The 15,093-nt window shown below is 45.2% G+C and overlaps 1 protein-coding gene across 1 annotated transcript in view; it reads left to right on the top strand.

Moving 5' to 3' along the window:
• Window positions 1-15,093, top strand: part of RCOR1 (REST corepressor 1) — a 79,014-nt gene that overhangs the window by 30,889 nt on the left and 33,032 nt on the right. The window contains exon 3 of the mRNA XM_072338440.1: window positions 8,630-8,713. Coding sequence (XP_072194541.1) covers window positions 8,630-8,713 — 84 coding nt within the window. The remainder of the gene's footprint in view (window positions 1-8,629; window positions 8,714-15,093) is intronic.

Here is a 15,093-nt window from a genome sequence, read left to right as displayed (position 1 = left end):
AGGATGTTGTAGATGCCAAAATTATAAATGGGTTAAAAAAGAATTAGACAATTTGATGGACTTTTTTTCTTCCCCCCCCCCTCCTTCCATGAAAAGCCATTAAATCCAGTGATACAGACGCAGTGCCAGGCTCAGGAAGTCTCTGCTCTTGCCCTGCTCTCATACGTTATCCCTAAGTGCTGTGAGTGAATAATCTGAGCAGTTCTTTGTGCTGGGGTGAGGGAGCATGGTGGAGGAGCTGGGTTGTAGGTGGGAAGAGCAGGGTGCTGGCTGTGCAGAGAAGTGGGAGGCCGGGTGGGTGCAGAGCTGTGTGTAGGAGTCTCTGATTGCCAAGGAACAGAGGAGGCAGCAGAATTAGGATCTATGATGGAAAAAGGAAGATGTTCCTCTTAGCTTTTCTTTCTTGTCAGTTTGGCTTTCAATAGGTTTGGCAGAACCTAAATATTTGTCAGCACTGTAAACCTGGTGCTGAAGGGAATCATGCAAGAATTGTTCCTTCTTATAATTCTTTCAGTGTAGGTTTCTGTATTTGGATCTTTCTTGCATGCACGTAGGCATGGCTTGGTCACTGAAATGAAAATGGAAGGGAAACAGCGTGGAGGAGGGAAGGAAGGAATCCTCTTGTCAGGTCAGCGTTCAAGGAGACTGAACAGGAACCAGCAGCAGTTGTCTCACTGGGGCTGTAGCTTGGCTGTCAGAACTACCAGTGTGTGTGCATTTACCTGCTCTTGGCAGGCTTGGTGCTCTGGGTGAATAGCATGGGGCAGCACACTAACAGAGGGACAGGGAACCTGCAGGAGCTGCAGCCTGATGTGCATGAGCATTGCTCCAGTTCTGTGCTCAGGGTTGCATTATATACAGATATCAGCCCTCCTAATGATTTATAAAAAAAAAAACAAAAAAAAAAAAAAAAACAAGCCAAAAAACAGCTCAACATTGCAAATCTTTACATTTTAAAAGGCTTGTGAGATCTCTGGTAAAATCTCATCCAAACACGCGTTTTCTCCTCTTAATTTAGTAGCTCAGCTCTTTCTTTAAAGAAACTCTGCCCCTTTCCCTCTCCATACCAAACCCAGCCATGTCTAGACAAAAGCCTGCTGTGATTAGCAGAGGTGTGATTCTCGGTGCTGCGTATGGGGGGTGTATCCATACTTCTGATGTTATGCTAATGGATTTCCTGTTTCTCCAAGGGTTGCAGGACTTGTGTATGCAGAACTCATGGCAGCGCTTGGATTGGAATTGCATGCATATAGAAACGTAATTTTATACTCTTCAAGTATATAGCGAAAGGCTGTTTGCTTGTATAGTTATTCAGACTTCATCTCTGGCTGCACGTTGGTGCCACCTGCTTGCAGGAAAGAATGAGGAATTCAGGGAAAATATGAAGGCGAGGCCTCGACATCTGCTGGGCTTTGTTTGGCCTGGGCTGCGGGCACAACATGGGCTGCAGCTTCTGCTTGATTGCTGGCTCTTAAACTAGCAAGGCAGCTTGGGCTGGATATGTTCTTGAGGAAGTTCTTTATATATGTTTTTTAATCTTAAGATGTGAAGCACAGACTCAGTATTTGAACTCGGTTACTTGAAAAAAGGGAAATTATTGCTTTCCATGTTTTTTCTCGTTTTCTCTTCCTGCCTTTCTAATGGTGATAGTTTTTTATCACTGCAGAGTGACCTTTGTAATCACTGCTGGATGATTAATCTTTAACGGGGTGATTCTTTAAAGCAGCATATACATGTATATACATTTTAACACTGTTGTGAGGTGTGAGATACTGTGGATTTTGCAGCACAGTTATTCCAAAGCAATAGGCCCTTCAGTCTGCATGTGCAGTGCCAGGGCTCTATATCCAAGCCCAAATGGTGGCCTTTGTTTCCCCAGGCAGATTCAGAAATGCCCTCAGAACTTTATTTGCATATAGATTGCAGTGCCAGTCGGGTGTAGTCAAGTATAGGAAGAGCTAACTGCTGCTTAATTTATAACTTCTTAATTAAAAACCTTCCTTAAGTTGCAGGATTCCCGTTTAGAAAATTGTGCTACATGTAAAGCTGTGCTGTAGTGTGTACAAATATAGCATTGCTAGGAGGCACGGGCTGCTAAAGCCAGGCAGTTCTCAGAAGGCAGAGGGAAGGGGATTGCAGCATTGTGTGCTGAGCTGGAAAGTCACATGCAGGAGGAAGGAGCTGGGCAGCAGAGTTCTCCACGTGGCGTCGAGCTGTTGCTTCTGACACCAATGCCAGCAGCAGGGAAGGAAGGTGGGGATGGCTTTTCTCCCAGCTCTCAATTTTCCTTGAATTCTTTTGTGCCCTATAAGTATTTAATTGCTGTAGATGCTTTGTACTTACAAGGGTAACGCTATGAGCCCAAGCAATATCAGTGACCCTGTAAGAAATGGCTTTTCAGACTGTGGGAACTGTGTCTCCTTTGTCTTACTTTGCTTCGTGAGTACTGTAAACAGGGGTTTTACCCTACGCATTGATACAAGGTCAGTATCAATAAAGAAAATACAGAATTTGAGAATTGAAGCACTTGTTTAGTCTCATTTCACTAGAAGTAAATACATTTAGACCCAGTCCAAAACTGCTTTGAACAGCGTTCAGCAGCTAAGTTATTCCATGTCAGCTCCAGCTCTTCCCCCAAACAGTAAAAACTTACATTCACCTCTGTATACTGCACAGTGCTTGTTCTATAGATGGTGTCAAGGATTACGTATTAAAAGTTAAGAGGGTGCTGCTTAGACGTTTTTAGAACTCGCAGTATGTGATTTAATGATGAATTAATGCCATTTACTGGGAGGGAGGAGGAATCAGGAAGTGCTGTTAGTAATGCAGGAGCCTTTGCAGGTGGGTGTTCTGCTGTCCTGAACATTTGGGATTTCAGTCTTGGTGTAAACTTCAATAACTCTTAATGAAATACTTTGTTTAGATCTGGATACCTTTTCTTACCCGGTGCCTGACAAAAGACCAGTCAGTACCTGAAGAATTCACTGTTCTATGGGAAGCATTTTTTTTTAAGCTGTGTTGATTTGCTCTTTCTTTCGTGCCAAAAAAGATAGAACAGTGTGTATCCGTGTCAAGCACCTGGCTGTGCTTTCTCTGAGTTACCTTTTGCTGTCTTAGTTAACAGGAATTCAGTAGCAGCAGATGCCCCCTCTTCGTGGCCTGTGTTGCAATGCTCTCACACTGATGTGTTACCGTGTGTTTTTTCTCCTTTGTAACACAGGGCTCCCATAGCTCTGAAATGCCTTATGCAGGCAGTGAAGGGAAAAAAGAAAACCCACTACAGACTACTGCAAGGGTTACAGAGGAGGGGTGAGGGCTGGGAATCCTCCCTTGCAGAGCTTCATCCTGACTTGGGCAGGGTAGAGGTGGGAGCAGAGTGCCTTGGCATCTGCAGAAGACAGTTGTACCTCTGAAAGGTCAGGAGGGGTGCCAGAACCAGCAGAGCATGCTCCTGAATGATGCAGCCATGGTGGGAGCATGCAGCATCCACGGGCAGAGCTGCAAGGTGGGGTAGCTCCCTCAAGTATGGAAACCCAGGTGTGAGCTGGCACTGCTTCTCTGTGCAGAAACAGAAGATAGGTGATAGTGGTGGGTGGCTTCCTGAGGAGCCTTGGCTCTCTCTGAGTTTATTCTGGCACATTAAGCTTCTAGCTGGGAGAAGGAAAATGAAGTGGGATGTAACAGGCTAGAACTGCGCAGCTCTATGCTCTGGGTTGGATGGGGCTCCAGGTGTCCTGCCTGCCCTTTGTTCATGTGGGGATTGTGCACACAGTCCTTCAGGCAGTACAAAGCTGTGCTGTGCTGGAGGAAGAGCTCCTGCCTGTTCCCTGATTTGTTTCTGCCCAGAGAGGTTCCTACTATGGCTTGTGGCAGTGGGATGAAGTTCTACATGAAGGCAGAACCTCCCATGTGAGCCTGCTGCTCCCTGTGCACCCGCTGCGCTGTTTGTTTGATCTCACAGCCAACTGATTTGATTTAATAACTCAGGGAGAATGCTGTTTGCTTTTTATTTTGCCAGGTTAGTTTTAGCGAAGCTGCTTGGCTCAAATGGATAAATGCCAGAGCCAAAAGGAGGAAGCAAGCATGTGTGAGGAGAGCAGGGTGATGCTGGGCAGGGCTCCTCTTCCTGCAGTAGCACCAAAGTGTTGGATGGGCTCCTGCTGTGAGATACTGCCTTTACCCTTTGGCCTTCTGACTCAGGTGCTCCAAGGTTCTTGGCTCACCCTGCTGAATGGAGGTCTGGCTGGGATGAGGAGTGGTGTTCTGCAGCCTTCTTTCTGGGCTGATGACTGCAACTGCTCTATGGCTCACTTGGACTGGGAAGGGGGTTTGGTTAGGTTGGAAGGAACCACAGAGGTCATTGTTTAGTTCCAACTCCCTGAGGAAGGCACTGTGACCTGCAGGGGGGACCTCGCACCTTTGACGCTTCTCAGCACTGTAGCAGTGGCCTTTAGTAGTTTCTGTTAGAGAACACCTCCATTTTTCCTCCTCTAAAAGAAGTCTTGACCACAGCACCCTGTCACATGCTGGGAGAGAAACACGTTTCTTGCTTGTGGTCCTGCTGTGTTGGCAGAGTTTGTGCATGTGGAGCAGCATGGTGGCTGAGGAGCCTGCAGGGCATACACGTGTGTCCTTGTTCTCTCTGGAGAGAGCCCCAGTACAGATCTGTGGTTTCATGTCAACACGGGTGTATTCATGATAACAAACTGAGCAGCATGTTCAGCTTATTCATACAGTCTTAATTTTAGCACTAACACAGTTTAAGTTTGCATGGAAGAAATAAGAATTTACAACATATGCAGGAAGCCCTTTATGGCACATGGATACATGTATGTGAGGCTGCTGGTGAGGTTGCAGGTGTTACTCAGGGATTGCAGGGCTCAAGGCTGTGCTCCTTGGTCTGAGGAGCAGTTTCAGACTTCAGGGATGAATTGATACACATATAATGGAATTTGCAAGGATGTTTTGAACTCGGCGACTGGGAGTTACTTGCAAGTAACCTGCAAGCTCCACATTTCTGCTCTGTTTCTTCAGAGGGTCCTGGCAGGGAGAGAAGCTCTGCTTTCTCCTTGGAGTGAATGCAGTGCAGTGCGTGGCTTGAGGAGGAAGGGAGGGCTTTAAGAGTCTTTTTTGTATTGACACTTTCCTTTTTGTTTTCTACCTGGTTACTGAGCTGGGATCTATCATGTGGGGTCTGAGCTAGGCTTACCTCTGAGGCTTTAAGCTGTAGTGGTGGGAGAGTGGAGATGACATGTCTGTATCTGAGTGCAAATTGAGCAGACAGATGCTTGTGAGCAAGGCTGTCCCTTGCAGCAACCTTCACAGCAGGGGAAAGATGCTTTAAAGACTCAGAGACAAGACATATTTTGTTTTAAATCAACCCAACGCCTCTTGGAGTCTGACTGATGCTGCTGAGTGAAACCTCCCTCTTGTGGTTTCTGTGCTTTTTGTAGCTTTATTTATTTATTTATTTTTTCTTCCCTTCTTTGTGGAAATTGTTGCAACAGGTTTCCAAAAGCTTGAGAAGAACTGTGGCTGCTTTTGGGATTAGGGAGCATCAGCCTACAAGCAGAGGGATGGTAACTCAAAGAGCAGCGTCAAAGTGCAGCGTTGGCTCTCTGCTTTGCAAATGCACTGTGGTCAGCTGCACGTTGCTTAGATGTGCTCTCCCAGCTCAAAAGTGAAAAAGAAAAAACACTGCTGCTTTTAGGATAATGTTGGCTTATGGGCAGCTTGTCATGCCTCATTTTCTCTTTTTCCCTTGTACTGTGTGAGTTGTTTGTGGACTTGTGCTGTTAACCAGATCTGTAAACAGGACTGACTTTAAAAATAACCTTTTCTTCACAGAAAGAGTTTTAACCTGGATATGGCCATCTTTCATTTCTTTGTACAGTCTATGATAGACTTGTCTGTGCCTTAAGGATACAGAGCAGGGGTATGTTCTGGGGGTGAAGGAAGAGGGATGGGGATGGCTATTGAAAAGAGCCGTGATCCTGTGCCTGATCAGAGGAGCTGGGCTGCCCATCTCTGCTTGGTGAAGGCAGTGAGAACTCAAGTCCCTTGTGAAGTTTGGCCCTGAAACAAAGCTAAGGCCTGTTTAGAACAAGCCTCATGCCTTGTTCTCTGAGGTGAATAGTGTGGTTGAAAGAGCAGAATTAACTGAAATGTCGGGTGATCTTGTCTGCAAGTGTACAGCTTCCTTAAATGCAGATTGCCCAGTTGTAACTGCACTTACAAAGCAAAGTGATCCTAAATTGTTACCATAAAAGAGTAAACCTTGCCCTTCTTAAGTGACTATTTTAATGTAAAATATATAATGGATCACATGCATTTACCTTTTCAGTTTTGCAACTTAAGTGTAGGTTGTTTGAATTCACCCTTTGTGCACAAGAAAGGATGGGGAAAGGAATTCCCTCATGTTTGTGCTCCTCGTGCTGAGTCCCTCTCAGGAGGGGATCCAGAGAGCTGCACAGTGCCCCCCCTTGGACTTGATCCTGTGGATCCCTTCCAGCTCAGGATATTCTGTGATTCTGGGGGGGTTTCTGCAACTCTGGGGATGGGTTGCTGATGTGGGAAGCTGAGTTGGGACTGGAAGGGTTTGATTTTTGGAGACCCTACTGGTTTCTGTAGGTATTTTTAGGGGATACGAAAGTGCTTTTCAGTGTGATATAAAGTGAGGAGAAAGCCTGCTTTCCTCTCCACATTTCAGACTTGTCACTGAACTAAATAGCAGGACAGAATCTGATGGAGGGAGAGTAGGGAGAGTGAGGAGCAGAATTTGATAAAGCAGAGGCTTTTAAGGTTGCCTGTTTTGCATTCCTGGCCTGGACTTGATATGGAGGAGAAAGTAGAATTTAATCCTAAAAGTTGCGAGACTTTTTGTAAAGTTCAAGCTATGTAGTTTTAAATTCAGACACCTCTTGTTTTCTATATGTGGATGTATTCTCCACCAGAGGCTGTTTTTGTATTTCTCACTCCTGGTTTTCTGCCTAGCATAGATGGTAAAGCACACATACTGTGTACAAAATACCTTGTGTGTGCAGTTGCTATCCTTGGATTGAAAAAAATGGCATAAAGAAAAAAAAAAGTGGTATAAAAGTTCTGTTTCTACTGCCAGGCTTGCTACAAAAACTGAGAAAATAGTGGTGAAAATAAACTTTGTTTTCTGGCAAAGCTTAAGAAATAAGGTAGGATGAAGTCTGGGTAATTCAAAGTACAATTTTAGTTCCTTGTTAGTATGTTGCTGGTCTTCCCTTCTCCAATACGTGTTATATTTGCTTTAAACTTGATGTTGAACTATTCTTGTCGTCTAATCCTGCATGCTCTTAGCTGAGTGGATTTGGTGTTGAGAACAAGTTGCCCAGAGAGGTGGTGGGTGCTCCATCCCTGGAGACAGCCAAGGTCAGTCTGGCTGGGGCTCTGAGCACCTGATGGAGCTGTGGGTGTCCCAGTTTATTGCAGGGAGTTGGACTGGGTGTCCTGTAAGAGTCCCCTCCAACTCAAACAGTTTTGTGAATCTAACAGTAATCAGACCATAAGCATTCATGGTACTGTCACTGCTGAACCTTCTGACCTGTTGAGATGGCCAGGAGCTGCTGCTGGTGCACTGGAGATGGAGGAGCAGACAGTGCTCTGATTTCATGGTGTGATGAGATGTCAGGGCCCTGGCACTGCATCTTCCACGTCACTAGTTTTCTGACGTATTGTTTTTCCATGTATTACAAAATGGTGGCACAAAGAAAATAGCAATGTGTTGAAATGTTGCAGAAAGCTGCAGTATTACGTGGAGCTCTGCAGTAGCAAGAGTGCTGTGGGCACCTAACAGGAGCTGCCGGTTGCTCTGGGCCGGGGCGGGTGGCTGAGCTGGCTGTGCTGCTGACTCACAGGGCAAGTTTCCTTCTCTCCTCCTCCTCTTCTGATTGCTCAGCACCCAAGAACAGTAGCTTCATGAGAACATGCTGTTGAAACTTAACCTTTACCTTGAGGTTGCTTTCTTCCTAAGTACATGCAGCTGTGGTTCTTTGCTTAAGATGTTTTGGTGCTCTTGCTCTCAGCCGGTGCTAAGTTGGCTAACACCAGGCTGTTTCTCACAAGTGTGATGCACCAAAGTTTCTCTGAACAAGCTGAGTAGAAGGACTGGTTTGAAAGACTCTGATGTGAGGATGGAGGCATAGGAGGGCTTTTGGGACAGGAGATTCTCAGAATTGAAATCTGTGAGGTTCATGTGCACATATACTGAAGTGTTATCAAAGTGACGTGAGGGCTTGGGGCCTGCAGCCTGAGCACTGCTCCTCCCTTTTCATTTAGCGATGGCTGGAAGAAAAATAATCAAGTATGCTGGAAGAGAAACATTAATTAACTTTTAATTTAGATCTAATGTATGCTGCTTTAGTGCAGTGCATGAAAGGGTGAGTTTGCGCTGTCTTGTTATATAGAGAGTGATGCATTGGGAAGAAAAGGAACACGAGGAAAAGCCTCAGGTCTAACTGGGAAGATAGGGTTTTTGACTCCACAGATGAGTTTTGTAGCGTGATTGAAAGCTGCAGATGTGTGGTAAGTTACTTTAGTATCCATTTCGCATCTGAAATGACTTTCTCTATAACTTGGTTTGTATCTCTTTTCTCTGAAGCCAAACTCGCAAGACGAAGTCAGGAGAGGGAGAACCTCGGCATGCTGGTCTGGTCGCCTAATCAGAATCTCTCTGAAGCAAAATGTAAGTCTCTTCAAATTCTGTTTTCTCCTCTTTCTCTTAAAGATATAGCTTAAAGAATATGAAGTTGCCACTTTCAATGCAGAGGTTATGTCTGTGACCTTTTCATTATGCTTTGAAATTAATTTGAGCGTTGGAAAAAAGAAAAGCCTACAAAGCAATCCTGGAAAGAACTTTGTTCCCCACTGGGCAGCTGCTCAGTTTGTTGAATCCATGGAAGTGGGGGAAGCAGGAGAAATGTGACACTTTTTTCCTTGGTATGAATTCAAGATGCTTATCTGTAGGCCTACACGATATTCTTGTTTGCTTCTGGTGCTGTAGAAGATGATGAATAACTGCTGAGAGCTAAATGAAAGGTATTTTGGAGGTGGGGGGTGGCAGAAATCTCTGGTGATTTGTTGTCCCTTTTTCTGATACACAAAATTCACATCTGGAGCTCATGGAGGTTTAAATGCCAGAACAATTGCAGTGCCTTGGAATTCCACGTGAGGGCAATTATCAGCTGTGTGTGTGTCTGGGAACAGGTCTCAGTGCTGTTGCCAGATGGCAGAACTAGTGCTTGAAAGGCTTGTCAAGCCACAGCTCTCCTCATGAACAAGCAGAACTCTCTTGATTAAAGGGCTGCTGTTCGAATTGAGTAACTAAACCTGAGGAGGCAGATGAAAGGAGCTATTTTTGATTTTATGCTTATACCTTTTTCGCTTTCTGACTCTACAACCAAGAATAAGAATCTTTATGTGCTTATCTTCTGCAGTTGTTAGTGGTGACAATAATAAACTAATCAGTTTTTCCCCTAAATCCAAGGACTAAGATTCATCACAGCATGGCTATGGGGCTTCTGCTACTTAAAGCAGCAGGGACTGCACATAAACTGTGCCAGGCAGTCACTGAGGTCTGCCCTGGTGCATTTGGTGCACTGAGGAAGTTGCCCCTTAAATTATAAAAGGATTATACTGTGATCTGAAGATGAAAAGGGCTTTGCAAAGATGATGTCTGCCTTCTCCCTTTCCAGTGGGTGTCTTGTCTGCTCCCTGCTGGCTATTGGATGCTGAACTAAGTAAGACTGATGAGAAGTGGGATAGACTTGACAGTTATCTAAGGTTGTTATATACCTTTTCAGAGGTTTCTAGTAAGACACTTTTGCCTTCACCAGAAGGAAAGACTGCATGGGTCATCTGTGACAGAGCATTTCTGTAGCTGCCTCTCAAGTCTGAGGGTCTTGTGAATCTCAGTTGTGCTTGGGAACATTCGATTTCTGTCTGATAGGAAATGAGTTTTTTGGAGACAGAGTGGAGGTGGAAATGGAATAATGATGCATGGAATTGAGAAAAGTGATCTGTGACACAAAACTATGGGAGTATCAGCTGAGATACCACAAACCTAAGGAATAACTAAAGATATGACTTAAGCTTTAATTGCTGTGCATCCCAGCTAGCTCATCTGTTCTTAAGATGTGTTCAGGCTGAAGTGTGGAAGAATAAACCTTTCTAATCAGCAACGTTTTGTTACCTGTATCTACTTGTTCCATTTGTTCTCCAAAACCTTTGATCCATCCTGTGCCTGTTTTTGTGGTAAACTCTGTAGGAGTCACAGGACTTTTCTCTGTGTGGCTGAGGCTGCATGTGAAGGTGAATGTTTGTGTGTCAGCCAGGTGAGTGTCTGCTCCAGCTTTGTACAGTCAGTTAAAACTTGCTGTGGTCCCATGTGCCTTACATACTAAAGCAGTTTTGTAATTACACTGGAACAACCTGTTGCCTGGATGCCGTGAAATAATGGATATGGTGGAGAAGATTTTAGACAAACAAACTTTAACTCCCACAATCCCCCACCCCCAAAAAAACCACAAAACTACAAGAAAAAAAATCTCTTCAACAAAGATTTGTCTGCTCCCTTCCAGCAAATAACATGTTGGCACTTTGCTTAGCTTTTTTTATATCATGTGCCTTATTAACCACTCACTAAGCCTGGTACAAATCACTTTCTCCCGTGCCCCATATTAGCATGAAAGCTCTGTATCTACTGCCAGGCTTTTGCATTTGAGGGATCACTTGCCCGGTAGTTGCCAACACTGGTGAGTTCACAAAGTTAGCCTGAAGCAAGAAGTCTGTTTTCAAGAAAGGTCATTGTGCAGGGTCTGAACGTTGGACTTAAAATAACCACTCCCCTTCCAGCTGTGCTCCAAACACCCCATGTCCTGTGGCCGGTGTCCCACTTCCAACAAAGGTTGCTCTCAGTGACACTCCTGAAGACTTGGTGCAACTGAGGACAACTGCTGGGGAGGGCAGGGAAGGGCATGAAGAGATGTGCAAGGTGACACTGAGGAGCAGGAACAGTGATGTGGATGGTGGGCATCTGCTGTCTGCGTGGCACGTGGGAAATGAGGAAGGAGAGGGAGATGGTGAGAAATGCATCGTAATGATGCTGTGGAAACTGTGCAGGATAGAGATGGGCCAGCATGAAGCTATTTATAAAGCAGCAGTGTCTGTCTCTGTGCCAAGTACTCCAATGGGTGGAACATAAAAATGACATTGGGTTGGTTTAGAAATAAGTAAGTGCTGGCACACTGCAGCTGCCCAGGAGGAAGGAATGGAAACCAGGCAGGAGAATGGGAGGTGATGATTTCCTTCATGCATCTGTAGTTCAAAGGTGAACTGCAGGAGGAGAAAGATGTATTGTTTAGCTTGAGATAAAGTCAGTTTTGAAAGTGGTTTGTCTGCTCTGATGGAATGCGTGTGCCTGTAGCTGTTAAGTTTTGGGTTCTTCCTGTTACCAGGTGTGGGGGCTTTCTGGTCAGTGTGACCAGTGGACTTGCTGTTGCTGGGGTGTTGGGGAAGAGACAGGCACTGTCCCTGATACCCACAGGAGGGCAGGTCATGGCAGCTGGTCTCTCTGTCTGACTTGGTGACTCTCCAGTCTTGTTACCCTCTGGCATCTCCTCCTGCCAGATTGCTACTGGCTGCCTGCTGTATGCTGTGTGCACACCGGGGGGTCTGAGTAGGCTGTAGACAGCCCCCCTTTTCCCTGGGGGGAGGGAAGGTGGGTGAGCCTGGGGGTGTGGGGTCAGAGGAATGCTGGGGTTGCAGGAAGCAGTGATTGCTCTAGCATCCTCATTGGGGGGTGGGGGGCGAAAGGTTCTAAAATGTGCTGCAAAAAAGAATCCTGGGAAAGCAGCAGCATGCCAGCTGAGGCTCTGATGGAGTGTTGGTTGCTATGGTTACTGAGGATGTTAACCCTGTGGGGTGCGTTTGGGCAAGGTTTGGATTTAAGTGCTACCCACTCATGATGGTTTGTGTTGGGGGGGGGGAGGGTGCAGAGCAGTGGTGCTCCACCCTGAAGCTATGAGCTCAGTCCTGTGTCCCATCCAAGTGTGGAGCATGTGCAGGGTGTTATTGCGCCTGCTGCCCTCCTTGGGATGAGAGAGTTCTGGTAGCTGTACCTGAGTGTGATGGTGAGGTCAGCCCCAAAATTTTCTGAGCGGCAGTTGCCTTCAAGTGACTAGAGAGTGTAGTTCATGGGCTTATCTTGGCGTAGAACAGGCTAGGGTTATGCTTCCATTTCTCTTTTAAAGAGATGTTACATGAGCTTGAAAATTCTTTGTCTGAATTTTCTAACCTAAAATGACTGACAGTATAAAATGCGTGTCTTCTCACGTTGCTGAGTGTGCCTTTGAAAGAACTTGACACAGTGTGTGCAGGGTTCCTGTTTTCAGCATGTAACTGAGCAGGTTGTTTTAAGAAGGGCTTCTGTGTGGATGGACCCTCTCACTCTAGACTCACTTATTTTGGCTTCTGAATTCTGCGTGGGCATATGATGCTATAAGCAATTATCATCAGTTCTCATTTTCTTGGGGTATAGGGTTTCTAGGAATAAACAAATGTGAGTGGAAAGCCCCAAATGGGAGAGACTAGACTGGGAAAAGAGGTCATAAAATCACATCTAAAAAATGAAGCCTCTATTTAGCAGGATGTGTTTGAAATGGAAGGGATTATTGCTTCAGAGATACCCGAGAACCATTCCAACCCCTGCTCCATGCAGCTGCAAGAAAGGGGAGGATGCAGTCAGATGTATGTCAGCTGCTCTAAGTCCCTTCTCTCCAACGTGCTGCAAACAGCATCCTTGAAATAGAGATGAACCCTCTTTCCTCCCCCCAAAAAACCCACAAAACATTAAAAAAAAAAAAAAGAAAAAAAAGAAAAAAAGAAAAAAAACACACAAAAAAAACCAACCAAAGCAAAGAGAGGAAAAAAGAAAACAAAAACCAAACAAAGAAAACCAAACCCAGCCAATGGCATCACTTCTGATCTTTCTGTCTTTCTGTGTTCCTTCTCTAGAAGTAACACTTTGGCTGTCCCAGTGACAGCAAAAAGGATTAATGGAAGAGCAGAATTGGGTTTGTGTTTATCCCTAATCCAAATTTCATATTCTGCAGCAAACCTGGCAGCTGTGAAACTTGGATGCAAATACAGTAACTGAAAAATACAACTGCATGAATCCAGAAATGAGATGACTGGTGTTTAATTTAAGATTCTACTTGAGTGTAGCTGTAGAAATAATGCAGTCATGGCCACTTCTACCAGCAGCTGCAGTTGCTGTGCTGAAACAAATGCTCAGAAGATGAAGGGATACAGTATTTCATGTTAGCTGAAGCAACTGGTAATGCTTGAAGTAGCAATCTTACAAACAGCAGAAAAGATACCAGGCTTCAAAGGCTGTGGGTGTCTCCCAGAAATGGCTGGGCTGCCTCAAACTTTGCTGCAGTTCCCCTTTGTTCGTTGGCTGCTGTGCTCTCGCTGCTGTTGCAGTGCTGTGTGGAAATCACCGAGCCCAGCTCTTTCATCGTTCTTGCTGCAGGTTGTTGTTTCTGGATCCTGGATACATATTTAAATGAAGATGAAGCTTTTAACTCTTTCACAGTGGTTTGTATTAGAGCTGGGAAAGCAATCTAGTTTGTGTGTGTCACCCAAAGTATGGTGGATTTGCTTAGAAATATACATAATAATAATAATAATAAATAAATAAAACAGCCCCTCCAAAAAAGAAAATTCCCACAGGAAGAGATTGTGCTTGTGAGTATCCAGGAGAAGGATGCCTTGTCTATGGTAGCTGTGCAGTCCTGGAGGAATTTTGTGCTGCTGTGCTGGGAGGGCTGGCAGTCCCCAGTTTCCTCATGTGCCTTGTTCTCTCCTGCCACCTGTTTGTTCCTCATTCTCACTGCAGTGTGAAACAGGCCTCTGAACGTGCGGAGATGACCCAGTTTGGAGGTGCCAGCTGCCACTACTGTTGCTACTGCAGGGATTGAACCAGGGCTGGCACTAGGAAGGGACTTTTTTATAAGAGAAGTTTGGAGGTGAGATGATGTGGATGTAATGGAGTGATGATGGCAGTGTTAAGAGTCACCCTGGCACCAAGCCTTGATCTGAGTTGCTGTTTGAGAGCAGTCCTAGCCAGTCTGATAGGTGCTGTGCAAGTTGTAGGGCCAGTATGACGAGAACTGGCAGGCTGCAGCTACATCCTGCTGCTCTGGCACAGCCCTGGAGCAGGCTGAGCATGCCCCTGCCTTGCTGGCTTCAACGGGAATGGCAGGCTCTGAGGGTTTCCGAGGTTATTTTCTGACCTCTCTTATTGTACCTTTCAGGGAAGAATAAGAAGGGCCAGCATCTGAAGGGTAGCTTTTATTCTTATTTTAGTCCTAGAGTGGATTAGTCAGCAAAAACACTAGTGAGTGCATGTGGGGATATGCTGGGAGCTGTGTGCAGGAAGGAGGAGCTCTTATACGTATGTCCTTCATTGAGGAAGTCGTGGCCTTAAGTTGGCTGTGATGAGTTAGTACTGCTGAGCATGGCTTTTGCAGAGGTGCTGGCTCAGGAGGCAGAGGGTGTGTGCCAGAGCTTCCCTCACAAGAATGTGTCTGCTGTAGCGTTATTTGTTCTAACTAGGAACTGCTCCTGCTAATTATTTTCCCATACTCTTTTTTAACTCTCCACATTCAAGTTATTTTCAGATCATGTGCTTCTCATGCACATACATGCGATGGTAGAGGTAGCCATGAATTTTCTAGCACTAAAAGCATCAGAAACAATGTGTATGACTCCTAGGGAAGGACTGGGCTTCTAAGTCAGATTAAATTAGTTGACCACCTACCACTGATACTCCAGGATCTCCTGGTTAGTTACGTTGGTTTATTGTAGGTTTTTAACATTGGCCTTGAAGAGAGGACATTGTATGTAACCCTTGTGTCAGCATATGTTATGTGGATCTGTAGGCTGGCTTTTTCTAAACTGACTTAATTTCATACACTTTTTTAGTACCTTAATACCCATCAACACAATGTACTTTGGTTTCCAGGCTACTTTGAAGTGTATGTTGTCCAGGATCAGACTGTT

Source organism: Excalfactoria chinensis, chromosome 5, assembly GCF_039878825.1.
Source record: "Excalfactoria chinensis isolate bCotChi1 chromosome 5, bCotChi1.hap2, whole genome shotgun sequence".
Taxonomy (NCBI): Eukaryota; Metazoa; Chordata; class Aves; order Galliformes; family Phasianidae; genus Excalfactoria; species Excalfactoria chinensis.
This window is presented reverse-complemented; position numbering and strand designations above follow the sequence as displayed.